We start from the raw sequence: 26,421 nt of genomic DNA, 5'->3' as shown, positions 1-26,421 counted from the left end.
CGCCGCGTCCCGCATCCAGCCCCTTCATCCGTTGCCATGGCCACGATCAGCGCCTGCCAGAGAAGGGGGGGGGGCGGGGCGGGGGCTCCCTCTGGGATCAGGCTTACGAAGCGGGGGGTATCTGGGGCTGTGCCCCTTGGGGCACCGCTTCGTGCGTGTGCACGTTGGGGGAGCGCGGTTACCCCCTTGGAGGCCTCCTCCTGCTGCCCCCCGCCCCCTGAAGGTGCTCCCCACTAGTCCCCCCGCCCTACTTCCGGCGGGGGCCCCGCCCTGCTCCGGAGCCCCCTCCCTGGGCCCGCCCCCTGGCCGCCCCGCCTGCAGTCCCCGCCCCCGGGCCCGCCCCCGGGCCGAGCTTGCGGGGCCTTGGCCTCTCCCGAGTCCTCGCTGCGCGCCGCGCTCCGGGCGGACCGAGGGACGGGCGGCAGCGGGCCCAGCCGAGGGGGCCCGGGCCCCGATCTCCGAGCCGAGATCCGCGGGGTGAGTGCGCCCGGATCCCCTTCCGCCTCGAGGCCCGGGCTGCGCTGGGCTTTGTTCCCCTCCTTGCCTCCTCTCCGGGCTCCCGGGAGGGGGGGTGGGTGACCCCCGCTTTCTCCCCCACCTCCGCTCTGCTCGGGCCGGTCCAGCCACCCTCCAGGGACAGCTCAGCCCCCTGCTGCCTGGCGCCCCTCCCCCCGCCCCCAATTCAGGCCAGTCGCTGGGACTTAGGAAAATTCCGGACCGTTATGCTCCGCGGGGTCCCCTCCCCCGCCTGGCCCCCAGCCCGACCTCCTCCCCCACCCTCCTGGGGGCGGAGCCAGGGTCCGGGCGGCCTTCTGCCAGCCCAGGGGCGCCCTGATCGGGGTTCTGCATCCCTCCGCTGGGAACCGGACTGGGGTCCCCCCAAAAAACTCACAAAGTTTTCCTCTCTTTACTTGTCCCTGTACCCCCTCGGGTCTGTAGATCTCAGGTTAAGGCTGTACCTTGTTGGGGGCTTTAATGAACTGGGGGGGGGGCTCAGCTCCCACTTTTCCACTTCCTGCTCCTGTCCCTAAGCTCCACGCCTCTGTCCCCCGTCATTGCCCACCAGACTCATATCTCAGCACCCCCTTTTGTTCCCTCCAGCGTCCTGCTTCCCAGGATTCCTTCTCAGAGCCGTGAGCCACCCAGAGGGTCTTGCTGTGTGACTTTGGGGCTAGGGGTCCCAGCCACCCAAGTCCTGCCCGCCCTGTCCTGAGCCTCCTCTCCACCCTTAAGTGTGCAGCAAACCCTCAGAGCAGACGCGAGTAAGTTACAGCTGGAGGCCGTGTCCTTGTCAGCCTCTTCTTCCTGTGATGTCTCCCTCTGGCCTCGGTTTCCCCCTCTGAAATGGATGTGACCACAGGGATGATGTGGGTAAAGTGCCAAGTGGCCGGGCACGTTCCCAGGGTGCAGACGGGGCTGCCATCTTGGAGGACGACAGACCTGTGATGGGGGGACACACATGGTGTGGGGGTAGCCCCGAGGGGGCCCTTGATCCAGGCTGGGACACCCAGGAGGGCTTCCTGGAAGGGGCGGCAGCTCAGTTGAGACCTGAGGATGGGTGTGAACGCTGGAGTTTGATGGGGGTTAGGAAGGGTGTGTTGGGTAGTAGGACTGGGATGTACTCCTACCCCTGTGTGAGCCAGAGGGCAGTGGCGAGGGGCACCAGCCTGGCCCAGCAAGGCGCTGGGCATGCGACATGATGGGGTCAGCAGTTCTGAAGGCTGAGGATCGGAGTCTGGATTTTAACGGACATCGATGGGAGCCATGGAATGTTTGAGAGCAGAGGAGGGACAGAGTCAGACACGGCCACTCCCAGCCCCAGGGCGGTGGGTCAGGGCTGGGCTAAGGAAGGGTCCTGGGATAGGGGGAGGAGTCCGGAGGGGTCAAGATTCAGTCTGGGGTGGGGACATCTGTGGCTGTGCCCTGGAGGGTGAGTCCACGGGTGGGCCAGCTTGGGGAGGGTGTACCGGGTCAGGGTGCCCGTGTTGCGAAAGGCCCAGAGGCCTGAGGCGGACCAGTGCCTCTTGGGGGCTGTGGTAGGCTGTGGGAAGGGGCAGCAGGGTGGGCCCAGCGTCACACCCTTAAGGGTGGAGTTGGCAGCCGGGGCACCTCGGAGGTCGACTGAGAGCTGGCCTCTGGCCTGCGATCTTCCCCCAGCCGGGCGGCCTCCGTGCTGTGTGCCCCTCACCTTACAGCCGCCCCTCTCTGAGCTCACTTCCTCATCTGTCAAACAGAAGGACGCACAGGTAGCATTTAAGAGGGCTCAGCACACAGTGGGGACACCCAGCTGCCATTGCCCATTCCTCCCTGTGGGGCTGGGCTTGGCTCCCTATCCGCCCCTCCTGTCCACTCCTGGCTGCGGGGGACCCCTGGGGACACAGCACCCAGAGCGTTTTGATGGTTAATGAAAGGCGGCTCCCTTGGCTGGTCTCAGCCCATTCTCGGAAGGTGGCAGGGCGGGCCCTCCCCGCCCCGCCCTGAGCCCTTTTCTTGGGTGAGGTGGGGGACATTGAGGCCCCAAGGGGGAGAGGGGCTTGGCTGGACCCGCTTTGAGGCCACCAGTGACTACAGAGGTGTTTGGACCCTCCTTAACACTTTGGTGACACAGGGATCCAGGAAGCCTGGAACCCCAGGTCCTGCCTCGAGGGTCTCTGAGGCCTCAGAAGAGGGATTCTGGGTAGGAGGAAAGTCTCCGGGCGCAGGAGGGAGGGGATAGAGGGGCGGGGGAGGTTGTGCAGAGCTGGGGACTCTTCCCTGGTTTCCAGCCTTACCTGCTGCCCCTGGCCGTGGGCCATGGGCCGTGGAAATCCCCTGGCGGGTCGCTTGTGCCCGTGAGCACCCCCCCCCGGCCAGGGCAGACCCTAAGGTGGGGGCAGGGAGAGGCACTGGGGTGTCCTCAAGCCTCAGGGGACAGCCTCGTGCATGTGGCACGGAGCCTGTTTGCTGCCCAGGCCTGGGTCATAATTGCCCCTTTATGCTCCCTGCTCTGCGTGGGTACACGAGGCCGGCTCCGGGATCTCGTGACCCGCACCCTGGTGACCGGCCAGAATGGGTATCTACCCACGCCCTGTTATCTAGGCCTCGGAGCCCCCAGAGGCAGCCCGGAAGCCTGTGCTGGGCCCAGAGAGGATCATCCGCTTTCCTCAGATCACACAGCGGCCAGGGAAGGACACGGTCATGTGTTTAAACGTGGGCTCTGGACCCAAGGTCCCACCCAGGGGCCTGGGGCGAGTCCCCGCGCCTCCGTGAGCCTCAGTTTTCTCATCTGTGAAGGGGGGGGGCACCTGCCTCCGACAGGCAGCCCCTGCCACGGAGGCCGCTCTCGCTGATGGCCCGGCGCGGTGGGCGGGGCCCCTCCCAGGGTTCTCCTCCCTCCCTCCCCCCCCTCCCCAGAGCCCAGCCTCGTTTGCCATCTGAGTTATTTTCTGCGACTCCCACGGGTGGCTGCTTCCTTGTTAACGGCCACGCCATCTCCAGGAGCTTGGGGTTGCCGCCTTATTCAGCCCCAGTGCACCTGCCTCAGTTTCTTTTTCTTGACAGGGGCAGGATTGGCGGCCCAGGGTGCTTTACCGCAAGAGGGGCAGGGAGGAGGCTCGGTCAGGTGTCAACCCGGCCAGGTCCCTCCCAGCTCAGAGCTGCCAAGGGCTCCTTCATGCCCTGTGGGTCCAGTCCGTACCTACCTCTCTGCCCAAATCTCTCCCCTCCCTCTCCTAGGATCTCTGGGTTCTGTTTCTTGCCCTTCCTCGTGCTGTTCCTTGTGCCGAGACACCCTCCCTGTTCCCATTCGCCCTTTAATTTTCAGCCGAGTGATAGTAAATGTGGGCAGCGGGCATAGCACATGCAAAGGCCCTGGGGCAGGACCATACCCGGCATGTTGGAGGAACAGTAAGGAGGCCCGCATGGCTGGAGCAGAATGAGGGAGGAGGGAAGGACAGGGAGAGGATGGGGCTGGACCGGGTAGAGGTGGAGGAAGGGGTGAGACGTGAGCAGAGATGGGCTAGCGTCTGAAGGCAGAACTGATGGGACTGGGTGATATTTTTCCTCGACCCCTTGCAGGAGACCCCACTGCCAGCGCCAGGGGCCCGCCTCGTGGCAAGTTCCTCGGGGGGGGGGGGGGACGGGGGCCCGAGGGAGCCTGGAACCTTGTCCCTCCCGTGGGGCGTGTGGCGCTCCCCTCCCCGCCTCCCACCCCCCCTTCCTGCTGTGCCGTCCGGGGCCCTGGACGCCCCCAGGGCTGCGCCCTCCCTCCTGCACGGGCTGGCGGGGCAGATTTGGAGGCGCCCGTGCCCGGATTAGCCCCGTCCTGCCCAGACGTTGAGAAGGCGTGGGCCCTGCGAGGCCGGGGCTCTGGGAGCCAGGGGGTAATTAGGGGCCGCCCTGTTCTGAAGGCGGCTGCTCCTGGAGCCCCTCCCGGGCACGGGGCCCGTCTGGGACCTCTGCGCCACGCCTGCATTCGGGGGGGGGGGGGGGGCAGGCATAGGGGGAGAAGGAGGTCACCCTCCCGGGGGTCCGTGGTGGGCCTAGCAGCCCCGAGTTTGAGCCCCCGCCCCTCCCCCGGGCAGGCTTTCTGTGCGGCCTCAGTTTCCCCAGAGGCTCTCCGAGGGCCCGCCCAGCTGACCCATGTTGTCTGGGCCGGAGGCCCCCCCCCACTCAGGCGTGACCAGCGGTGGGCAGCTGGCTGTGGGCGCTTTTCCCCACCTGGGGCCCCCACCTTCCTGTTCGGCCCCTCTTGCCCACGGCGGGGGGCACAGGGGACGGGGCTGTGCCCTAGGCTTCTCTTTACCCACCTGCCGTGTGTCTGTGGTGAGGCCGCGAGCCTGTCTGCGCGTCCGTCTGGTTGACGGCGGGCACACGTCTGGGTCCGGGGTGCGCGGGTGCCGCTGGCCCGGATCTGACCCCGCTTGTCACGCGGTTCGAAGGCCCGCCCGCGACCCTGTGCGTGTGTGCGTCTGAGGTCTGATTCTGTGCCTGTTTCGTGGCCCGCGTGCGGGTGTTATTTGCCCGACTCCGCGCGCGGACCCGTCTCTGTCGCCTGACTGTGCGAACGCACGTGTGTCTGGGGTCCGTCTGTGGCCCGTGTGCAGGCGTCCTTCGCCCTGTGTGGTCTGACTGTGTGTGCAGGGCGGGCCCCCCTGACCCTCCCCCACCCATCCTGGCTTCCCCACCCCTGACCCCGAGCCATGATCAGGTCACCACCAGCCCGGCCTCCTCCTGGGGCCCCTCTGGGGCCGGGCGAGGCGACCGCAGCTGGGTATTTTGGGAGCCAGAATCACAGGGACTTGCCCCATCATTATGTGGCACCTATCCCTGTGGTCATGGCCCGGACCCGCCCGGGGCACGGCCCGGGGCGGGCGTGGGGCCGACCCGGCCACCGGGGCCTCATCCTTGGGCCCCTCCCTGCCTCTCCCCGGCCCTCTGCCCTGGCTCTGGCCAAAGCGGAGAAGACTGGGGAGGGGGCTTTGTGACCAGGGACGCTTCCACCCTGGAAGAGCTCAGATTCTGGGAGGAACGGATTCTGAGCGATGCGCGTTCGCGTGTGATTTGCACCCTGGGGTGAAGGTGCGGAGGACGGCCTTACTCACGTGGGAGGCTGTGGGATGTGAACCGGGCGGCGGGGGTGGGGAGGGGAGCTTCTGGAGGAAGTGACAGCTGAGCTGAGACCCGTCACGCAGCCGTGGGGGGACAGCAGAGGGCACAGCAGGGCCAGGGCTCGCCGGCGGGACTGAGCTCCGTGTGGCTGCGCCTCCGTGAGAGGAAGTCATAGCAGAAGCAGCTTCCTCTGGGGGCAGCGGGAGCCGCGGAGGCGTTAGAACAGGGCAGGGGGCAGGGGCCGGCAGGTGTGTGGGGGGACGATCTGTCTGGGGGCTGAACGGGGCCGAGGTGGGGCGCCCAGTCGGCCAGCAGCACCAGCTGGGGCCTCATCTTTCCGGAGGCCCAGCCTGGGCGGGCAGGAGCCGGTGCTCGGAGCGCGCCTGGAAACTGGTGTTCGGTCCTGCCTGGGGGCTCGGCGAGGCTCTGAGGTCCGGGCTCCGTCGGGGGGGGGGGGGTGCTCACCTGGGATCAGGACTCAGCCAGCGGCCGGGGGGGGCCCGTCTCAGGCCGCTGGGACGGCCGCGCAAAATCCCACAGGCCCCGTGGCTTACGAACAGCAGCCCCGTGTGTCTCACGGTTCTGGAGGCTGGGAGTTCAAGATCAAGGGTCCTGTGGCCCCGTGCTCACGAGGCAGAGGGGCTGAGGGGGCCCTCTGGGGTCTCTTCTAGGCGCTAATCCCGTTCCCGAGGGCCCCACCCTTGTGACCAAAGGCCCTGCTTCCTAACACCGTCACACGGAGGGTGGGTTTCAGGGCGGGGATGTGGGGGGACACGCACCTTCCTTCTGCCTCCCCAGCGCCTCGCGACCCCCCCGCCATTGTCCCGTAACCCTTTCCCCCAACCCCATGACCCTCCTCTCCTCCCTCCGCCACGAAGGCCCCCCGGATTGCCCCTCTCCCCTCTCACGGCGCCTCCGTTGTCTCTGCAGACGCTGTCCCGTCTGACGCTGAGGCCTCTTCGTGAGGGACCGGGGGGGCCGTCGCCCTCCAGGGCGGAGGTCGGAGGTCGCAGGCGGCTGCCAAGCATGGTGCCTGCCTGGGGCCCCGGAGTGGCCTCTGTGGTCGGTCCCGTGGGCCTCCTCGTGGTCCTGCTGGTCGGAGGCTGCACGGCAGAAGGTAAGCGCCCCCTACGGGTGTGCGGGCGTCTGAGTGTACACGTTTGCGAGTGGACGTGTGTCCCCGCCTCCTCCCCGGGGCCTCTGTGCTCCACGAATGAGGCTGCCTGAAGCGCCCACTGGACCCCGGTCCTGGGAGGTTCGGAGGCCGGTGATAACGATGGCATAAACAGCAATACCGGTAACGACGATGTCATCGGCTCTGTGCCGAGCCGGGTGCTAAATACAGAGTTGGCCTGCTTAGAGCTGAGCATGCTGGTTCCATGACCTTCCACAGGTGGAGCCAGGGGAGGCTTCTTGGGAGAGGGGGCATTGGAGCTGGGGCTTTGTGGGTGTGTAGGAGTTCGCTGGTGGAAAGAGCGTTACTGGTGAAGGTGCGAGCACGTAGAAAGGCCTGGAGGTGAAGAAAGGGGCTGGTGTCGCTGGGGGCGGGCGAGGCTCCGGTATTGGCAGTAATGTGGAAAGAATGAGGGTCAGCCCTGGGCCCGACACTAAGACCCGACCTACCGTCAGGGGCCTAGAGGTATCTGTCAGGGCAGCAGGAAGGACGCAGGGATCTGCGGTTAGTCTGGGTGCGAATCCTGACTTTGCCGTCACCTGCTGTGTGACCTCGGGCTGGTGACTCAACCTCTCTCAGCCTCCGTTTCCACCCGAACGAGACTCAGACACGTCCGCGTCCCAGCATTCTTTTGGCAAGGACGCACAGTAAGGCCCCGTGTGCTGCGTGGCACGTAGTAGGCCCACGGTCCCATGTTACCACGGGCGCGGTGATTACTGCCGCCGGGCGAGCACAGAGACGCGCACGCTTGCCGCGTCTGTTTGTGCTTTTCCTTGTTTTCGTGTTGTTTTTTAGCAAATGCCGAACGCATTCAGATCAGCCACCGCAGCCTGACGGGATGAACGCTGTTGTCACTGTTCCCGTCGTACAGATGGGGGAACTGAGCCACAGTGACGTTCCGTGACGGCCAGGAGGTGGCCAGGCTGTGTTTTGTGAGAGCCCCGGTTTCCTGACTGTCAACACCACACTCACCGCCCCCCCCCCCCCCCCGGGCCAGTAGCTTCCAGCCGCGGACCTGTGCCTCGCTGGGCTCTGTTCCCAGTAGTGGAACATTCCAGCAAGCCGAAGGTGCTAGGTGTTTGAGTATTTCATTCATTCGTTTGTTCGTCCGTTTACTTATTTTTGAGAGAGAGCGAGAAAGATCACGAACGTGGGGGAGGGGCGGAGAAAGAGGGAGACAGAATCCCACGCAGGCTCCCTGCTGTCAGCACGGAGCCCAACGCGGGGCTCGATCCCATGAAGCGTTAGGTCACGATCTGAGCTGTAACCAGAGTCGGATGCCCTGTGACCGAGCCACCCAGGGGCCCTCATTCATGTATTTAATGCAGGGTCAGCGTGTTCCCTGGGGCGGGTGTCCCGGGCACTGTTGGGGGGGGGGGGAGGGTATAGCAGCATCCCTGGCCCCACCCACTCTCCGCCAGGAGCCCCCCACCCCCACCCCCAGTTGTGCCGACCACAGGTGACCCCAGGCAAGAATGCCTCGCCCCCAGCTGAGAACTACCAGTTTTACTTACGCGAGTTGAGTAAATAACGTGGTTACTGCTTTGACATCTTGCCGCGGTGGTTTTTGCCAGCCTTGGGGAAACTGAGGCTGCCAGAGCCAGAGACCCGTTGTGATTGAGGGGGGCCACAGAATTTGGGGACTACCCTGGCCTGGGTTCACGTCCTGGCTCTGTCGTGTGCCCACGGCAGATCTCTGCTCTCCCTCATTCGGTGTGTTTCTCATAAGCACCTACTGTGTGCCGAGCACTGGTTTAGACGCGGGACAAAAACGTCCCACCCCTTTCCGGAGCTCATCACCTAGCGAGGGAGAAGCACTGCGTGTGTTGGATGGTGGACATCTGGGGATGTGGGTGTGAGAGGAAGGGTGGGGGCTGCATTTTAAAGGGATGGGGGAACATCAGGGAAGGAGGTGGCATCTGAGCAGAGACCTAAGGGAGCTGAGAAGTGCACCCTGTGGGCATCTGGTGGGAGGGAAGTGTCCGAAGCAGAGGGAACAGTATGTGCAAAGGCCCTGGGGCAGGACCCAGGAATGTTGGAGGAAGCCCGCGTGGCTGGAGTAGAGTGAGCGAGCGGGAGACAGGGAAGAGGGGAGCGCCTTGGGGGCCTCAGAGGGGACTTGGGGCTTCTCCTCCGGGAGAGTGGGAGTCCTGGAGGGCTGCGGGCAGAGGAAGGCGGCACCTGGCTCGGGTGCTCACGGGCGCCCTCTGGTGGCCGCCGCAGGGAGCACAGACGGGGTGAGGGCAGGGCCCAGGTGACTGCGTTGGTCCCAGGGAGCAGGTGCACAGTGTCACCCAGGTGGGCAGCTGAGGCTGGCTCAGGGGGCGCTCCGTTGGTGGGCCCTGGGTCGTTATTGCCCTGTCACTTGCGGTGTCGCTCCTGCCCGACCCTCAGACCCAGATCTTCCTCCCCGAGGCCGAGGCATCTTGCCCCCCGGAGGCGGGTCTGCTTCACAGGCGCTCTGTCCTCTGGGACCCCGCAGGGGGGGAGGGGGGCTACAGGCACCGTGATCTGTGCCGCCAGCTCCAGGGAATGGCCCCGGTCCTCGGGGAGCCACTGAGGGTGGGGGCTCTCAGGCCACAGAGGGCCCACGTGGGCAGTGGGAGCCCCCAGCCGGCTCCAAGAGGAGCGAGTTGTGCCCCAGCAAGGGCTTCTGGTCCTGCGGGGCCTTCCCAGGATGCCGTGGGGCAGGCCCAGGCGGGTTGGAGGGGCCCGGCGGGTGGGGTCTCTGGCTCTGGTCCGGCTTCTGCTCTGCAGAACCCGAGCTGGAAACACAGAACTCGGGCCGGGGCGTTCCACGCAGCCTCCGTGCTGTTCGTATCACCCCCCTGACCCTCAGGTCTCCTCGTGGGTGACACGGAGACACCGAGGCGCTCTCGGTCCCCAGGACCCACCTCCCCGTTCGTCGATGGTGCTGTTTCCAGGGGCCGCGGGCCGCACGGGCCCCGGGTGGGGTCCCAGGAGCTTCTCGTGCATCCCAAGCTGGGTGACCCCGAGCAGGTCTCACCCTTTCTGAGCCTTGGTTTTGCCTCTCTGGGTCCCCGGCGAAAGCATCACGCTGGGTGTCCCCTGGCCCGGGACGGACGGCCGCACCCCAGAGTGCCTTTCTTGTGTCGGGGGGGCCCCTTTGCCAGGAGGAGGAGGGGAGGGTTTGTCCAAACGGGAGACTGCAGGCGTCCACACGAAATGTTCGCGTGGGGGCGCGGCGAGCAGACAGGTCTCTTCCAGGCTTTCTGTCACCCCAGAGCCGCCTGGGGGTAGCCTGGGAGGGTGTCTGCCCTGCAGAGAGGGGGGCCTCAGGTCAAGAGCCCCATTTTCTCAAGGGTCACCGGGGAGTGGGGGCGGCCCCGTGCCCACCCTGCCGAGTGGCACGGGACCAGGTATCTTGGCCCAGCGTGGTCGAGGCTGTGAGGGGGGACGCCCAGGCGGCCGTGTGCACAGAGGAGCTCCTGACCCAGCCCGTGGTAATCTGAGAAGCCTCCCCAGGGGAGGTGCTGGCCTAGGGGAGCGTGTCCGGGCTCATCAACGGCTAGCTGGATGCCTCCTGCAGCCCACTTCTGCCCCTCCTTCCAGGGGCTCCCGAGAGAGGATTTCCCCAGAAGTGAGATTCCTGCCCCGGCCACAGTGACTTTCCTCCGTGACGCTGGCTGGGGACGCATATGGCCCCAGTCACCGTTCCCGAGGCTTGGAGGAGGGGCGGCCGAGGCCGTCAGAGCCAGGGAGGGGCCGGCCCAGCCCCGGGCTCAGCAAGGAGCAAAACATCTGAATCAGGCCCACGGCCTGGAGGCGATAGGAGCCTAAGACGTGTGCCTGTGGACAGAAGGACCCCGGGTTCAAACCCGGGTGGTGTCGTCTCACAGAAGCTTCTTAACCCTGAATCAGCACGAGATGACGAACAATCACGGCTTCGTGGGGCTGCACACGGCGGCCAGTTTCCAAGAGATGGCCGCTAAAGTCCCACACGGTCACATCAGGGGGAGCAGAGCTTTGAATAAGGGAGGCGAGGCCACTCGGGCCACTGGGATGGGCACCCCTTGCTCAAAGCCTCGCCTGAGCCGTGGGTGGGAGAAGCCGGGGCCTGTGGGCACCAAGACCGGGCTCCCGAGGCCTCCTTGAGCTGCTTCAGGCTTCCAGGCATCCAGAATTTTCCAGGCGAACCCACGTGGGCCTCTGCTGTTTCCTTTGATCTCGGAGGCTTAGGGACCCGGGATTGCTGTACGTAGCTTGAGGCGGCCCCTTGTCTGCTCCTCCTCGGACCCCAGCCTTTTGCTTCCTTAATATTTTTCTTGTATCAGCTCACCTTTTTATCCAAATCTTGCGTTTTTTTAGAATATGCATGTTTTTGGGGAGAGTACAAGCAGGGGAGGGGCAGAGAGAGGGGGACAGAGGATCTGAAGGGGGTTCTGTGCTGACAGCACAGAGCCTGACATGGGGCTCAAACTCATGAACAGTGAGATCGTGACCTGAGCCAAAGTCGGATGCCCAACCGACCGAGCCACCCAGGGGCCCCTCACAATCTTGTTTCTTAAGAAATCCTTTCTGGGGCGCCTGGGAGGCTCGGTCAGTTAAACGTCCAACTCTTGGTTTCCATTCAAGTCCTGATCTCACAGTTCATGAGTTCGAGCCCCACATCAGGCTCGGGATTCTCTCTCCTTCTCTCTGCCCCTCCCGTGTATGTGCTCGCTCTCTCTCTCTCTCTCTCTCTCTCTCAGAATAAAAAGTAAACTTAAAAAATCATTTCTATTTGGGGTGTCTGGGTGGCTCAGTCGGTTAAGCATCCAACTTCAGCTTAGGTCATGATCTCACGGTTCGTGGGTTCGAGCCCCGCGTCGGGCTCTGTGCTGACAGCTCAGAGCCTGGAGCCTGCTCCGGATTCTGTGTCTCCCTCTCTGTCCCTCCCCTACTCATGCCCCGTCCCCCCCCCACCCCCCGCCTCAAAAATAAACATTTTAAAAAATAAAAAAAAAAATCATTTCTATTTATCGTTAAATAGTTGTAAATCTCAAAAAGGTAGCAGGTCAGAAGAGCTTCTCCCACTGTGTCCAGCCGCCTGGTTTCTCTCCTGGGGCGGCCCTCATATCTACACACGCGCGGGCTCCCTTTCCCCGCCCCATTTCTCTTTGGCCCTTTTTATGTTTCTTTTCACGCAAACAGGAACATCCGCTGTCCTTTTTCCCACGCGACAACATCTGTCCCTTGCTGTTCCTTCCCTAGTAGCGAGAGGCGCACCCTGGTCCCAGGATACATACGTTCAGCCGGTCCCCTTTGGTTGGATACGGACGTTGTTTCCCGAGGGACCTTGCCAGCCGGTCCAGCCCTGGAAGCTGTTGGGAAAAGCCTCGGGAATAACTGAATTCGTTGAACGAGATACATTGTAGCATCGCTAGGAGAGGAAATCCGTTGTCCCTTTGGGCCGTTTGGAGGTTACTGTGAAAAGTCAGTAAGAAAGAAAGTAATGGCCGTGTACCTCCACGGACACTGTCACGTGTCCAAGGGGCGGAGCTGAGGCTGTGGACGGGGTTAAAGACGCAGCAGGCCCCCCGCCTGAGACCTTCCTGGGGAGACTGAGTCCGTCAGATCAGTTGTGAGCCAGCCCGTTTCACGGCTCGGCTCGGCCGCCGGCTGGCCGTGCGTCGAAGCAAAGGCCTTGCTTCTCTGCGCCTAAAGTTTTGTCGTGTGGGGACCGTGGCGGCCCCGGCACTCCGCGCTGTCCGAGGGTGAAACGTTGCGGAGCTAGCCCCCTGCATACACTAGGCGCCCAGTAAGTGCTTGCTGTGCTGGTTGTCGGCATCTTGGGCCTCGGGAAACCAGACCGCCCTTTCTGAACTTCTGCTCCCAGCGCTGACCCCTCTTGTTGGGACGGACGCCTCCCAGGGACTGAGAGGCTGGAGCCCCGGGTTGAAAATGCGGGCTCTGACCTCACATGCCTTGGTGGTGCCTCACTTTCCCCACCTGTCCCAGCAGGGATCAGACCAGTCACCTCCTTCCAAGTCGTTAGGGCCAAGGACCCTCCAGGGTTTGGCCGGGAGCCACTGGGGGCCTCCCGGTGCTAAGTCTCAGGACCTCAGAGTCTTGGGGGAGGGCTCCCCATCTGCCGTGTCTCAGGCACACATGGGAGCGTGTGCGGCTGTGGTCTCGGGGGTGGGTGTGGGGAGGGCGTTCGGTCTCAGCGTTTCTCTGCCTTCCTCCTTTCCCTCCCCTTCCCCGGGGCCCACGTGGTACTTTGTGGCTGGGTCGGGGATAGAGGGCACGTCTGCGTGGCCCCGTGGGGTCCTGGCCTCCTGCCTGGGCCCGCCACACCCCTCCTCTTCCCGCTGTATCTCCAGAGCCCCCCAGGTTCATCAAAGAACCCAAGGACCAGATCGGCGTGTCGGGGGGCGTGGCCTCCTTCGTGTGTCAGGCCACGGGCGACCCCAAGCCACGGGTGACCTGGAACAAGAAAGGCAAGAAGGTCAATTCACAACGCTTTGAGGTGAGTCTGGGGTGAGGGGAGACAGTCGGGCGGCAGAGCCCCCTCCGCACGCGGGGCGGCCGTAGCTCGGCCACAGACGTCGCAGAAATGTCTCCCAGGGGTCACACGGGCGGCCGCCGTCCGTGGCCAGAGCAACTGTCCCCCCTCCCCGGCTGTGTGTCCCCGCCTGCCGGCTCAGGGAGGACCCCGCCAGGCCGGCCGGCCCTGCAGGCTGTGTGCTGTGTGGCCTCAGGCAAGGCCCCGCCCTCTCTGTCTCGTCTCACGCACAGGATCAGCCACACTTGCACACGCGGCACGATTCACGCGCCTGTCGCACGGTCTCCCCTGTGCCGCTCACGCACCCACATGCCCACACGCCCTCCTGCACGTCCCCGGGCCCAGTCTCTGCCCGTGGCGCACTTGTGCACAGGGTGCCTGTGGAGGACGCAGGCCCGGCCCCCGGCCCGGTCGTCGGCCTCACCTTTGTCCCCTCGCCCGCGGCAGACGATCGAGTTTGACCAGAGTGCGGGGGCCGTGCTGAGGATCCAGCCGCTGCGGACACCCCGGGATGAGAACGTGTACGAGTGCGTGGCACAGAACTCGGTCGGGGAGGTCACGGTCCACGCGAAACTCACTGTCCTCCGAGGTACTGGCCTCCCGGCGGGGGGGCGGGGGGGGCGGGGAGGGACAAACCTGAGAGGAAGAAGCATCGAAAGCCTTGCTTTGGATTTGTCTCTTTGGGGCACCGTGATGTCCCTTCCCCAGCCTGTCACACCACCGGGGTCCAGAGCCTGGCGGGAGGGATTTACTGAGCCTTTGCAGGAGAGCCGTGTTAAGGGACTAGCGCGGTCACCGTTCGTCATCTCGGTCTTGCCCCTCTGATTACAAGAGCCTGGCCCACCTCAAACTGGTTCACGTAACAAAGGGAATTCGTCGATCCGTGTCATTAAAATGGCCACGCTGTGGCCGGCTTCAGGTTCAGCTAGATCCAGGAGCTCGTCCGGTGTTCTTAGCCCTCACCCTCCCTCTGCCTCTGGGTTTGTCTTCTTCCATATTGACTGTATCCTCGGGATTCCCCCCCATCCGCTCCAGGCTCCGGGGCCACCACCCCAAAGAGAGGACGGGGTGGCCCAGGATGACTGCTCACTGGCCCAGCTTGGGTCAGATGACCGTCCCCGAGGAGCAGATAGTCTGCTTGGCAGAGTTCTCCCTGGAGTCCGGGGTGTGTCTGCCCACCCAGGCAGGGTCAGTAAGGGGCGGTTCCCCCAAAGGAATGGACGGGCACAAACAGGTACCCCTCCCCCCCTTCCCATACGTTCACACAGATCCTTCGGGAACCCTGCTTTGCTGGGCTGTTTTCTAAGCCTCGTTCGGGGGGGGGGGGGGGGGCTGGGGGCACCAGGAAATCTCTGTCTCCTTACAAAAAGCCTCCTCCTTCAGACAGCCTCGCCCCACCCCCCACCCCCCACCCCAGCCTCTCTCTTCTGCCCGCTCTGTTGCAAGGTGGTTTTAGCCTCTAGCGCTGTGTGGCCCCGGGCAAGTTAATAAACCCCTCTGAGCTGCACTTCCTCACCCCCCAAGTAGGGAAATGACGCTGGCCGCAAGGGGTAGCTAAATGAACCAGGAAGGAGCGCTTGGCTGACCAGTTACCGGGCATCATTCTTCTCACTCCGGTGCTCAGCAGGCGGCTGCCACCAGCCCCCCTGTGCCCCTCGGGTGGGTGGGTCCTGCCTGTCGCCTACAGGGACACCCTGGCCCTTTCCTAGCTTTAAGCGTGAGCCACAGGCAGCCCTTTGGTGGGAGGTGGCTACCCGGGGTGGCGTTCTCTGGCATCACCCAGGGCAGCGGACCCCGGGGGTCAGGGCCACTTTGCGTCAGACCCTGGGGGTCATCTGCACGGAGCCCCTCCCTCAGAAGGCTCTGCCCCCACCGTCTGTTTAACAGGACGCCCCGTACTTTCTTTCGCGTGGGTCCCGAGACCCTGCAGGGGGAGGTCTGGGGGGGGGGAGGGGGGCGGGGAGTCTGCCCGGCCCGCCCCGCCTCTGCCCAATAGATATTCTTGCCCTGACCTTTCCCGGGCACAGACGGAACAGCCTGCCTCCCGCTGTCCCGTGCCAGCCTCCATTGTAAGCGCTCGGAGAGTTAAAAGGACACGCTGTGAATCTATTAACCGCCCAGTCGCTGGGAGTCTGGGAAAGACCCGGCTGCTCTCCCCGCCCCCCACCGAGGCCTCCTTGGCTGCGCTCCGCGCTCCGGCCGCCCGGAGGACGCGGGGCCCGGGCCGGGTGCCCAGCCCCGGGGCCTCTGACCCAGGAGCGCCCGTCCTCCGGGCGTCCCCCGCCCGGGCCCCGAGCCGCAGGGTCCCCCGGCTGAGCGGGGAAGGTCTGGGCTCTTGGGCCCGGCTCTCCCCGCCTCCCTCCCCCCACCATCTGATTGTGGACCCCGCTCACGCCTCCCGTGCTGTTGTTTTAATTAAACTCCGAGGAATCGGGCGCAACGTGGTACGCGACGAACATTTTTGTTTAATTAGGAGCTCCTGGTGCCGTCAGACGGCCCAGCCTCCCCCGGCGCCCGCTCGCCTGCCCCCCACCCTGCTGGCTGCCGCCCACACGCACTCACGGGGACCCCCGAGGGCTGCACGCTCGCGGGAAGGGCTCACGTGTGAGCACGCGTGGGGTGTGGATGCTTCCCGGGTGGGCGCACGCCGGCTTTGAGCTCCAGGAATTGAGGCCCGGTGGTCTGGGCCTAAACTTCCCGTGACGCCACCGGGAGCCGGTCAGAACCACCTTTGGGGTTCAGGCCTCAGGCCCAGGAAGAACAAACCGGGCCTGACCCACCTTGGACAGGGTCCAGCCACGTCCTCAGACTCGAACGGGTCCAGTCTGGGGGGTTGGGACTTCTGCAGCCGGCCCCTCCCAGTTTTCTCGGGGCTCAGGCAGGCCTGGGTACCAGTCCGAGCCTTGCTGCGTCCTGGCCGTAGGACCCGGGGCGGGTATGTTTCTGTCCGAGCCTCAGTTTCCCCCGCTGTGAAATAGCTCCCATCTTTGAGGAGGGCACAGGAAAATACCTGCACGGCGCCTGGTTACCCAGTGGACGGGACTTGGGACGGGGGCCGCCGGGCCTCCACGCGCGGCTGGACGCGGGCCACCGCTTTCCTGTCCCCCTGGAGGAACGGGACGGCGCTACGCCTGCCTGCCTCTCCCTGGCCCCATCTTGGCTTCCTGTCCCCTGACCGTTTCCCCGGGGCTCAGACCTCTCCCCCACGGGGGCTTTTTTCCAACCTGTTCCCCAGCCCCCCAGGCCCGTCCCCCAGAGCGCTCACCAGGCCTCTGCTCCTTCTGGGCATTCGTAAGCAAATACGTGTGCATCGTTTCTCTTTACACAAATAGCAGCGACGTCCAGGTGGCAGGAAGCGTTCTCCGTAAAACGCCAGAGGCCAAATATCGTGGACTCTGCGGGCCAGACGCTCTCTGTCGCAACTTCTCCGCTCCGCTGCCCCAGCTGGAAAGCCGCCGTAGGTGATGGGGACGCAGATGGGCGTGGCCGTGTGCCAATAAAACTTTATTCACAAAAGCGAGCAAGGGGCCGGATTTGGCCCCCGGGGGCTGTAGTTTTTGATCCTTGGCCTGTACCGTCTTTCCCGTTGATCCCTGCGCTCTGAGCAACGCGTCTGAGGCTCCGTAAGGTGACGTCTGCGAATTTCAGCATCGCGTTCTGCGGGGGGCCCAGCCTGTACGGAATGAGTTGACGGATGTTTAGGTTGTCTCCGGCCTTTTGCCATTGCGAGTAGCTGCATTCCATCTCCGGTGCATGTGCCCTGTGGAAACCGTAGATGCTGAGCTGGGGGTTGGGGGTCTCTGGCCGGTGGCACCAAAGCTCCCCTCCTAGTACGGGCCGTAGCGCCCCCTCTGGGCGGCTTAACGTATTCTCTCCCGGTCCTGGAGGCGGGAGGTCTGAGATCAGGACGGGGCTGCTCCCTCGTGGGGCTGCTCTCCGCGGCGTGCAGACGGCGTCTTCTCCCCGTGTCCCCACGGGGGTCGTCCCTCCGCACACCTGTGTCATCACGTCTCCTTGTAAGGACACCATATTGGATTAGGACACACCCCAGTGGCCTCATTCTAATTTAATCACCCCCGTAGAGACCTGATCTCCAAATAACCACATTCTGGGGTCCCGGGGGCTCGGGGTCCGACGTACGAACTGTGGGTGGCGGGAGGGCTCGTTTCGGCCACACCGGGGCTAGTGGCTGTTTCTTTTTTTTTTAATTTTTTTTTTTTTTCAACGTTTTTTATTTATTTTTGGGACAGAGAGAGACAGAGCATGAACGGGGGAGGGGCAGAGAGAGAGGGAGACACAGAATCTGAAACAGGCTCCAGGCTCCGAGCCATCAGCCCAGAGCCTGACGCGGGGCTCGAACTCACAGACCGCGAGATCGTGACCTGGCTGAAGTCGGACGCTTAACCGACTGCGCCACCCAGGCGCCCCAACTAGTGGCTGTTTCGATTCACACTGAGGAGCCTGGTCCCTGGGCCTGGGGAGTCCTGTGTCCGTTGTGGGTGGCAGGCCAGACCGGAGCTGGAGGTGTTAGAGGTCAGAGCGCAAGGGGCCTGGAGCCCAGGTGCTGGAGAGGGAGAACCGAGGTGGGACAGCAGGTGGAGGCAGGGGGAGGTCCCCGAGCCGCCACCCTTCCGTGGCGGGACCCCAGCTCAATCAGGCCACAGAGTCTGCTCTGATTTTCAGGCTCGCAGACGAAGGCCGCCTGGCACTTAGCCGGCCCGCCTCATCGCCTCAGCCCGCGGCCACGTACCTGCCGGTCACTGGACGTTGGGGGCTGAGGGTCTCCAGGGAGAGGGGCATTTTCTCCTCCTGGTGTCCCTCCTGCCCCCTTTAGCGTGGAGAGAAACTAGACCTTGGCCAGGGAACGGGGACATTGACACCTGGAGGCGTGGTGACTTTCCCAGGCTAACGGCAGCTGGGACTGAGCCGTTCACTCATTGATTGGGCGCCTACTGTGTGCCAGGCCCTGCGCTGGGCAGTGGGGACACAGCGGTGACACAGATACGTGACGATACATAGAGTCGGTCACTGAGATATTCTGGAGTGAGGGAGGCTCAAAATGGGACAGCCGAGACCAGTGGGGCAGTGGGAGGCGAGGGTCCTGGGTCACAGTGGACGTGTGGCAGGGGAGGGGTGGGGTTCGGTTGATGTTTTTATGTATTTTTTAATGTTTATTTATTTTTGAGAGAGAGAGAGAGGGACAGAGCGGGAGCAGGGGAGGGGCAGAGAGAGAGGGGGACACAGAACCCGAGGCGGGCTCCGGGCTCCGAGCTGTCAGCCCAGAGCCCGACGCGGGGCTCGAACCCACAACCGCGAGATCGTGACCTGAGCTGAAACCAAGAGTCAGACACTTCACAGACTGAGTCACCCAGACGCCCGCGGTTTACGTTTTTAAAACTCCCTCTGGATGCTGTAAAGTACCCCCAGGGTCAGCGGTGCTGACATCGGGGCTGGATCATTTGCGGGGGGGTGGGGGCAGCAGGGGCATCATGGGGTGTCGAGAAACATCCCTGGTCCCCGCCCCAGCTGTGGCGATCAGAACATGCCCAGACATCCCCAGACTCGCCCCGGGTGAGAAGCTCTGGCCTGGTGCCCCCCCCCCCCCCCCCCCCCCCCGTCGTGTGGGGCTGATCCACATCGCACAGGAGGAAACGGGCCACAGGAGCTCCCCCGGCCAGGCGGCAACTGGGTCCCCGCCCTTTTCTTCCCCTGTCCCCGCCCTCAGAGGACCAGCTGCCCCCCGGTTTCCCCAACATCGACATGGGCCCCCAGCTGAAGGTGGTGGAGCGGACGCGGACGGCTACGATGCTCTGTGCTGCTAGCGGTAACCCCGACCCCGAGATCACCTGGTTCAAGGATTTCTTGCCCGTGGACCCCAGCGCCAGCAACGGGCGCATAAAGCAGCTGCGGTCAGGTGAGCACAGGTGGCTGGGAGGACGCGGGAGCCACAGAGGGCAGTAGGGGGAGGGCAGCGTCTCCGGGGCCCGAGCCCTGGGGACTAACGGGAGACGGACAGGCAGAGGTGTGGGGAGCCACGGGGAGCGGTGAGGATGGCCGCCCTCTGTGCCTAGCCACGGGGTACGTCACGGGGCACGGACCGTCAAGATAATGGCGAGGCGCGGGAGGCGGGAGGGGGAGAGCGCCTTCTCTGCTGAAGGCGTAGGCGTGTCCAGTGAGGCTAGAACGGGTCCGGCCAGGCCAGAGGAGAGAGGGGAGGTGTCTAAGGCAAGGGCCAGTGAGTATTTCCAGTGCTGAGGCCGTGAGCCTCTCGGGAGGACGTTGGAGGCCTCAGACAGGTAAGGCAGTGGGGAGCCACAGAGAGCTACAGGCAGAGAGCATCTCCAAGACTGAAGCAGTAAGGAGGGGACGAGACACAGACCGGCAGCCCAGCCCAGGGCCTCGGCCACCTTGGGATGGCTAGTCCACGGTTGTGCCTCGGCATAGCACCCACGTGCCCCATCTGTGAGTCTGTCTGTCTCGGGCGGCGGGGGTGGGGGGGTGGGGGGGGTGGGCGTGTGTGTGTCATGTCACTCGTCCCCCTGCTTCGTGACGCGTCCACGTGTGCGTGTCTGGGCTCCCCGGCGCAGGCCTGACCGGCTTCTGCCCCCCCACCCCCACCTCCACCCCCCCACCCCGAGTGCGGGCCAACACCGAGCACGGGTCCCGCCAGCCGCGCGTGGGCTCGCCCGCGCCCTCCCAGAGCGAGGCTTGCCCCCTGCATCTTGGCTGCTCGTGCACCCACGTTCCCGCCCCTCCCGGGCACGTGCACGCTGGGTGAGTCCCCGCCTGCACACGTCGAGGCCCCACCCCTAGGCCGCCTGCGTGCAGACGCGAGGTAGGGACGTGCCCGCGGGCGTGCGCTCGCGTGTGTTGCGGTCCACCGTGCTGACACACGCTGGGGCACACCTCTTCGCTTTCTCTCCCCCCTTCCCCTGAGGAGCCCGCCCTGAGCCACCCCTGCCTGAAGGCCTCCTGGCTGTTCCTACCGCCCCCACTCGCTGCCCGGTGGCCTCCTCCTCCGAGGGGTCCATCTGTGCCTGGCACGTACTAGGTGCTCGGCGAACAGAAGCTGCTTTACTGATCCGAGTAAATCTGATTATCAGTCCCCCCTCCCCTCCCCTCCCCTCCCGGCCCCGCCCCCACCCCCCGCCCCCGGAGAGGATTCAGGCGTCCGCCGAGCGCCCATTAATGTTCCTGTTCTCTTTTCTTGTCCCTCTGTTGTAAACGTTCAGAAACCTTTGGTAAGTCCTGTCTCTTCACCGCGTCAACGACTAACGCGCCCTCGTCGTCCCCACCCCTCCCCCGCCCCCTCTCCTCCCCCAGACTAACAGCCACTGTGACAGTAACTGTGACCCGCTCCACGTGGCATGTTTACTAACGACCCTCCCCCCCCCCTCCCGTCCATCTGTCCGTCCCCCACCGGCCGCCCAGCCCTCCCCAATCAGGCTCCAGGGGGTTGCAGAGAGAGGAGCCCAAAAGGAAAAGAGGAAAAACAAAAAACCCCACAAGGCCACAAGGGGCCGTTCAGACCCCAGATCGGAGGCTAAGGGGAAGATTAAGGGAATCCTAGGGTCAGGGGGCTTTTGCACCGCACAGCCCCCCAGCCTTGACACGGCTGGAAAATGATGAAATGACAGAAGTTTTGGGAGCTGGGACACGGGCAGGGGACGGAGGAGGAGTTTTCTAGCCGGGCTGGCACCAGGCACTTCCTTTCCCAACATCCAGCCTGACTCCCCTGAACCAACCGTGGGAGTGACTGATGTTGGCCCGGGAAAGTTCCTTCTCTTCCTCAGGGTCAGAAGCAGAGCCACCTTTTCATACCTGCGAGGTCTGTCCTTCCCTTCCGATAGCGGCCGTGGGCTGCTTGGCCGTCCCGGGAGGTCTCGCTGTTTGGCCTCTGGACCCCCATCAGCCCGAGGCTGATTTCCATTTGCTCCCAGGTAGCGAGGAGAAAGGGGCCTCGTCGGGTTGAGGATCTTGTAAGAGATCATCCAGAGGCCTAGGAGACTGGGGCGCTGGGTTCAAAGCACCCAGCCCACCCTCTGGGCTTCGGTTGGCCCGTCTGTCTGTCCGCCGGTGTGCCTGTGCCACGTGGGAGGGGCCGGCGTTCTGTCCCGCGAGCCTCTCTGCCCCGGCCTGGGGTCCCCTTGTTTCTGGGGTTATCAGCTGTCCACCAGCAGGAAGGCGGCTGGATCTCTCCTGGGAAGATGTGGCCCAGAATGTAACACTCTAGCCCAGGACCGCCTTGTGTGTGTGTGTGTGTGTGTGTGTGTGTGTGTGTGTGTGTCCCGAGTTGCGCCTGCCCCCTGCGCCCGGGTGAACAAGCCGATGGCCCTTTCCTCTTTTCCTTTTGGAAGTTGAGGAGGCCGTAGGGCCCTCCCTCTGCCCTCTGTCCCCTTTCGCTGCCCTTCCCTGTCCCCATTACTCAGCCTGTCTGAAATGCCTTCCCTTTGCTCTATTAACGCCCAGCCCTGGGGCACTAACCCCTCTCCCCCTGTCGCTAACAAGATTCCCAAGTCCCCCCTCGCTCCCTGTCCCTCTTGAGAAGGAAAGAAGGAAGGGAGGTCCGTGACCTCCCTGCCTGAGCCCAGAAGGAAGGCAGCCAGCGGGCCCAGGCCGGGCCGTAGACCTCCCTGGGCCGTAGGGACTCCAGCCCATTTAATACCAGTCTAGAGGGGTTTCTAGACTCAGGAGATTTCCACCTCCTACAGGAAGTCTTCCTGACTGACAAGCCCTCAGATCCAGCTCTGCTCCTAGGAGCCTGGCCTCGACTTCTTGGCAAGGCCTGCAGGGTCCAGAGGCTCAGGGCTGGCTCAGTCCCCCACGCCCCTGGGGGCAGAGTGGACAGGCCTGGCTTGTGGCCCTGCCTGGCCTCCCTGGGGCCCCCCGGCCCCCGAGGACCACCTTCTGAAATTCACCTGACTCTCTCTGCTTCCCTTACAGAAAGCACTCCGATCCGAGGTAAGAGGCTCTTTCCTTACCCCCTCCACCCACTCACGCGCTCTCTCGCTGCCCACCCAGCCCCTCAGGCTCCGCGGGGGGCTGCACCCAGGCCCCTCCCACGTATCTACCCCTTGCCGCCCTGCCCAGTGTCTGTCCAGTCTCTGTGTCTGTGTCGCTGTGTGTGGCTGTGGGGCCGAGTGTGGCCACGGAGGCCCCTCCAGGCCACCTGGCTGCAGGGAAGGGGCTGTCTCCTCAGGAAGGGGCCGTGCCTCCCGTGTCCTCCCCCAGAGCTCTGGGGGCCGGTTTCTTATCGCTGCTCTGTACACGGACCTCGTCTGTCTTCAGCCTCAGTCTTCCCTTCTCTAAAACGAGCACGCAGAGGGGGCTTTCTGGCTCCACAGCTCCTTCTGAGCGGAGGGTCCAGCCCGAGGGAGCAGAGAGACCGTCAGTCTCAGAGGCCCCCCACCCCACCCCCAAGTGCTGGCTAGAACGGACTAGAATGGGCCTGGGTCGGAGCCCTAGGGAAGCGTCAGTGTCTGGTCCTCGCTTTGCCACGAGATGCTGTGTGACCTAGAGTAGGCTCCCTGCCCTCTCTGGGCCTGCACAGTAACCTGCCTGCCTGCCTCCCCAGAGGCTTGAGGTTGGGGGAAAGTAGGAAGTGTGAAATGGGAGAAGATTCTGTATCCACAGCGCCCAAAGAAACTAATCTGGGGTCCTGATTTGTGGGCACGCATCATTTCCGTGAGACAACCACGAACACGGTTGGGCGGAGGGGTCTTCTGGGGGAGCTTGGACTGGATTTTTGGACTCTTGGTGCCAAGGACGCTGATGCCTGTGATCCAGACGCACCCGGAGATAACTCTCTCGCCTTTCATTCATTCACTCGTGGCCGAGAAGCATTTGGGTCCAGGCTGTTCACTCAGTTTTGTTTAGTTATGAAAACGGAAACTTTGATCCAGGCCTTTGATTCCAAACATACTTGTGGAAACCTTTGCCTCGTCCTTATTTACTCCTGGGCGTTCAGCTATTTTAACTGAGGTGTGCGATTTTAAACGTGAAGATGTTAGGGCAGCTTCATTCACTTGTGACAATGAGCATTTGTTCCAGACTTGGGTTTTCAGATATCCTCGGGGGGAAACGTTAGCCTCATTCTCATTTACTCATGGGCACTGTAGTGTTTGATCGAGGCCCGGGCTTTCGTATATTCCTGAGCCGTTGGCGTTCATTTTTATATATTGATGGGGAGCTAGGTGTTTGATCTGGGCCTGTGGTTTCAAACATAGGGGAAATCAGCCGCATTTTCGTACCTTCCTAGGCATCAAGACCTTTAGTTTGGGCCTGTGATGTTCAATATATGCTTGAGAATTGGCTTCTTCTTTAAACTTTTATTCACTCACAACCAACAGATTCTTTGATCCTGGCTGGCGATTTTCAAACACACGTGTGGCGTTGCAGCCTCAGTTGGTGGGCATTAGGTTTTTCATTCAGACCTCTGATTTCAGACACTTGAAAGGTTTCCCGTTCTAGCCCACGCGTACGACGGCCATGGGTCTGGGACCGTAAATGCAAACACACTTGAGGAAGTTCGCTTCATTACCCATCAGCACCAGGGTCCTGAATCCACGCCTGTCGGTTTTACAACAGGCGGGTGAATTCGGGCTTCCTGAGGTTTATTTAGGGGAATCCAACCGCGGGGAAGATTCAAGCTCCTTTTTAATTAGTTTCGGGGACGGGAGGCTTTTGAGTGAGGCTTTCTGATTTCAAACATACTTGATGTGTATCAGTCTCAACATCCTTTCCCTTAGCTGATGTGAGAGGCAACCCAGTCCTAAAAGTCCAGTGAATCTTAGAGAAGTTCAGCCTTGTCTGTGTTTATGGCCGCAGGCTTTGGGACCTGCCATTTCAAACACACTGGAGGAACCCAGACCTATGTTTGTTTACTCATGGGCACTGCCTGAACCAGCAGAGCAAGCAGCAGCTTCCCGAACTTGCACATATCCTGTGGCCGCCCCTTCGGCCCCAGGGTCTTTCAGACGACTGCTGTGGGTTGTGAACGCCAGCTCAGTCTCCCCCACCCTCTGCCTGGAGCGCCTCACTCCGCGCTTTTGCAAAGACACCTCCGTGACCCGGACCTCCCCGGCTCCGTAGTTCGACGGGGCGGTCGCTGCCCCGCGTCCGCCCGCTTTCACAGAAGGGGAGGTTTGCAGGAGAACACAGTGTGTTCAGGCTGGTGTTGGGCTAGGCTCGGGGTGGGGGGAGATGAGCCAGGTGAGGCCCCCCCCCCCACACCCCCCCCCCAGGGTTTCTAGGCTAACTCCTGTCTTTTGTCTGCCTCTCTGGCCCAGACAGACGGAGAGACGGGCCGGAGGGGGCTCTGGGACGGCCCGCCCAGCCCAGGCCCGGGCCTGCCCTGACTGGCCGGGCTTTCTCCCCTCTCCCCGCAGGGGCCCTGCAGATCGAGAGCAGTGAGGAGACGGACCAAGGCAAATACGAGTGCGTGGCCACCAACAGCGCTGGCGTGCGCTACTCCTCACCTGCCAACCTCTACGTGCGAGGTAGGGAACGCCGTTTCCAGGTCGAAGGCAGGGACCCGTCCTGTCCTGTTCCCCTTCCCTCCTTGGGCTCACAGCCTCCGGGCTCCCCTGTTCCCTGCAGACCCGAGCAGGAGGGCCCCCGCCCCCACCACCACCGCTGTACCCCCTGGTCACGGCAGGACCTCGGGTGAGGGGGGCATCCCTCTCTGGGCCTCAGTTTCCTTACCTGTCAGACGGGGGGGGGGCGGGCAGCGAACCCCACCCCCCCACCCCCGTGCCGGTGACGCACACCCTGTGGGCGGCAGGACCTGGTGGGGAGGCAGGAGGGAACGGGGCAGGGCCGGGGGGTCGGTCTCGGGCCCACGGGGCCAGGGGAGCCTGGAGGCCTCTGCCCCGCCCCGCCCGCCTGCCCGCCCACCCGAGTCGGCTTCTGTGGTGTATCGTGCCTGCCCTCTGCTGTGTGCTTTGCTTTGCTTCTCCAGACTCCGTGGCCTCTCGTAGCCCCCCCTTCACACCCCGCCCTCCCCGCGCCCACCCCCTCCCCAGCGCCCTCCATCCGAGAGCCGGGGAGGGGTCTCTGAGGCCCCGCCCCCCTCGCCGGTCCCCGCACCTGCGGCCGTCCCAGAGCCTGGTGCCCTTCTGTCCCCTAGTTGCCCCGGGGAAGGACGCGTTTCTGCCCGAGCGAGGCCGAGGCCAGGGCCACGGCAGGCACGGCACGCCCCGCCCCCCGCCCCCAGCGCCCCGCCCCCACCCAAGGAGGCCGCGCGGACTTCCTCCTGGGCCCCTTGGGGTGCCCTCAGAGGCGCCAGGGTGGGGGGGGGGTGCTCCCCTTGTCCCCGGGGGCCTCTGTCGTCCGCCCCTCCTCTTATCCCCGCGCTGGTTCTCTTCCGTTCTTCCAGAAAATTTTAACCCGCTTCCTCCTCCACCGTTTGCCGTCCTCCCTTTCCCACCTCCCGGTGGCTGTTTCTGATCCGATCCGTGGTTTCTAGAAACAGCCGCTTCTGCCGGCAAACAGGGCCCCCCCGTTCAAACCCCGGGGGCGGCCCCGATTGGCTCTGCAGGCGTGGCCACGCCCACACCTCTCCGGGCCTCGGTTTCCCCCGATTGAGGCACCAAGCGCCCGGCGTTCTCCAGCCGGGAGGCTGGGTGCTCCCCCCTCCTCCCCCCCACCTTGGTCCCCATCGGGCACAGCCCCCCCACTGGCCCCGAAGCAGCTCCTTGGTTATGCTCCTGGGGGTTTACGTCTTGTCCCCGAGGAGGAGGCCGCGCGGGGGGCGGGAGCGGGGCCGTGGGCGCGAGGGTGGGCAGGGACCCACCGACCCACTCTGCCACGGCACCTCTGGTGAGTTGTATTGCGCGTCCACGACTCCAACTGACTGGTCTTCGTCTAACCTGCTTATTTCTCTGCAAACACCTGGGATGGGGGTTTGTAAGTCCGGCAGCGTTTAAGGACAGCGTGGACGACAGGCATGGGGCGGGGCTGGGGGGGGGGCGGGGGGGGGCGGCCTCTAGCGAGGGTGCGACGAGGGAGGGGGACCCCCGCGTCCTCAGCCCCCTGGAGGTGGGGTCCCCAGCATGAGCCTCCGATCTTTTGGGGGTCCAGCCTCCCAATCTCTGCCTGGGTCTCAGACGCTCCCGAATTGAATTTAAAAAAAAAAAAAAAAAAAAAAAAG

At 63.9% G+C, this 26,421-nt stretch overlaps 1 protein-coding gene across 13 annotated transcripts in view; it reads left to right on the top strand.

Annotated features, from left to right (window-relative positions):
• Positions 1-370: 370 nt before the first annotated feature.
• Positions 371-26,421, top strand: part of PTPRS (protein tyrosine phosphatase receptor type S) — a 68,784-nt gene continuing 42,733 nt past the window's right edge. For 7 of the 13 annotated variants that reach the window (XM_078443544.2, XM_078443543.2, XM_078443540.2 and 4 more), the window contains exons 1-6: positions 371-477; positions 6,520-6,706; positions 13,090-13,235; positions 13,719-13,860; positions 18,997-19,185; positions 24,659-24,769. In XM_078443544.2, the coding sequence (XP_078299670.1) occupies positions 6,616-6,706; positions 13,090-13,235; positions 13,719-13,860; positions 18,997-19,185; positions 24,659-24,769 (679 nt within the window). In that variant the 5' untranslated portion in view covers positions 371-477; positions 6,520-6,615. Of the gene's footprint in view, positions 478-6,519; positions 6,707-13,089; positions 13,236-13,718; positions 13,861-18,996; positions 19,186-22,214; positions 22,233-24,658; positions 24,782-26,421 lie in introns of all 13 variants that reach the window. The other 6 variants (XM_078443541.2, XM_078443535.2, XM_078443537.2 and 3 more) reach the window with 2 other exon arrangements.

The sequence above is a fragment of the Panthera onca genome, chromosome A2 (assembly GCF_046562875.1).
Source record: "Panthera onca isolate mPanOnc1 chromosome A2, mPanOnc1 haplotype 2, whole genome shotgun sequence".
Lineage (NCBI taxonomy): Eukaryota > Metazoa > Chordata > Mammalia > Carnivora > Felidae > Panthera > Panthera onca.
The sequence above is the reverse complement of the archived record's forward strand: the minus strand, read 5'-3'. Positions and strand labels throughout refer to the sequence as shown.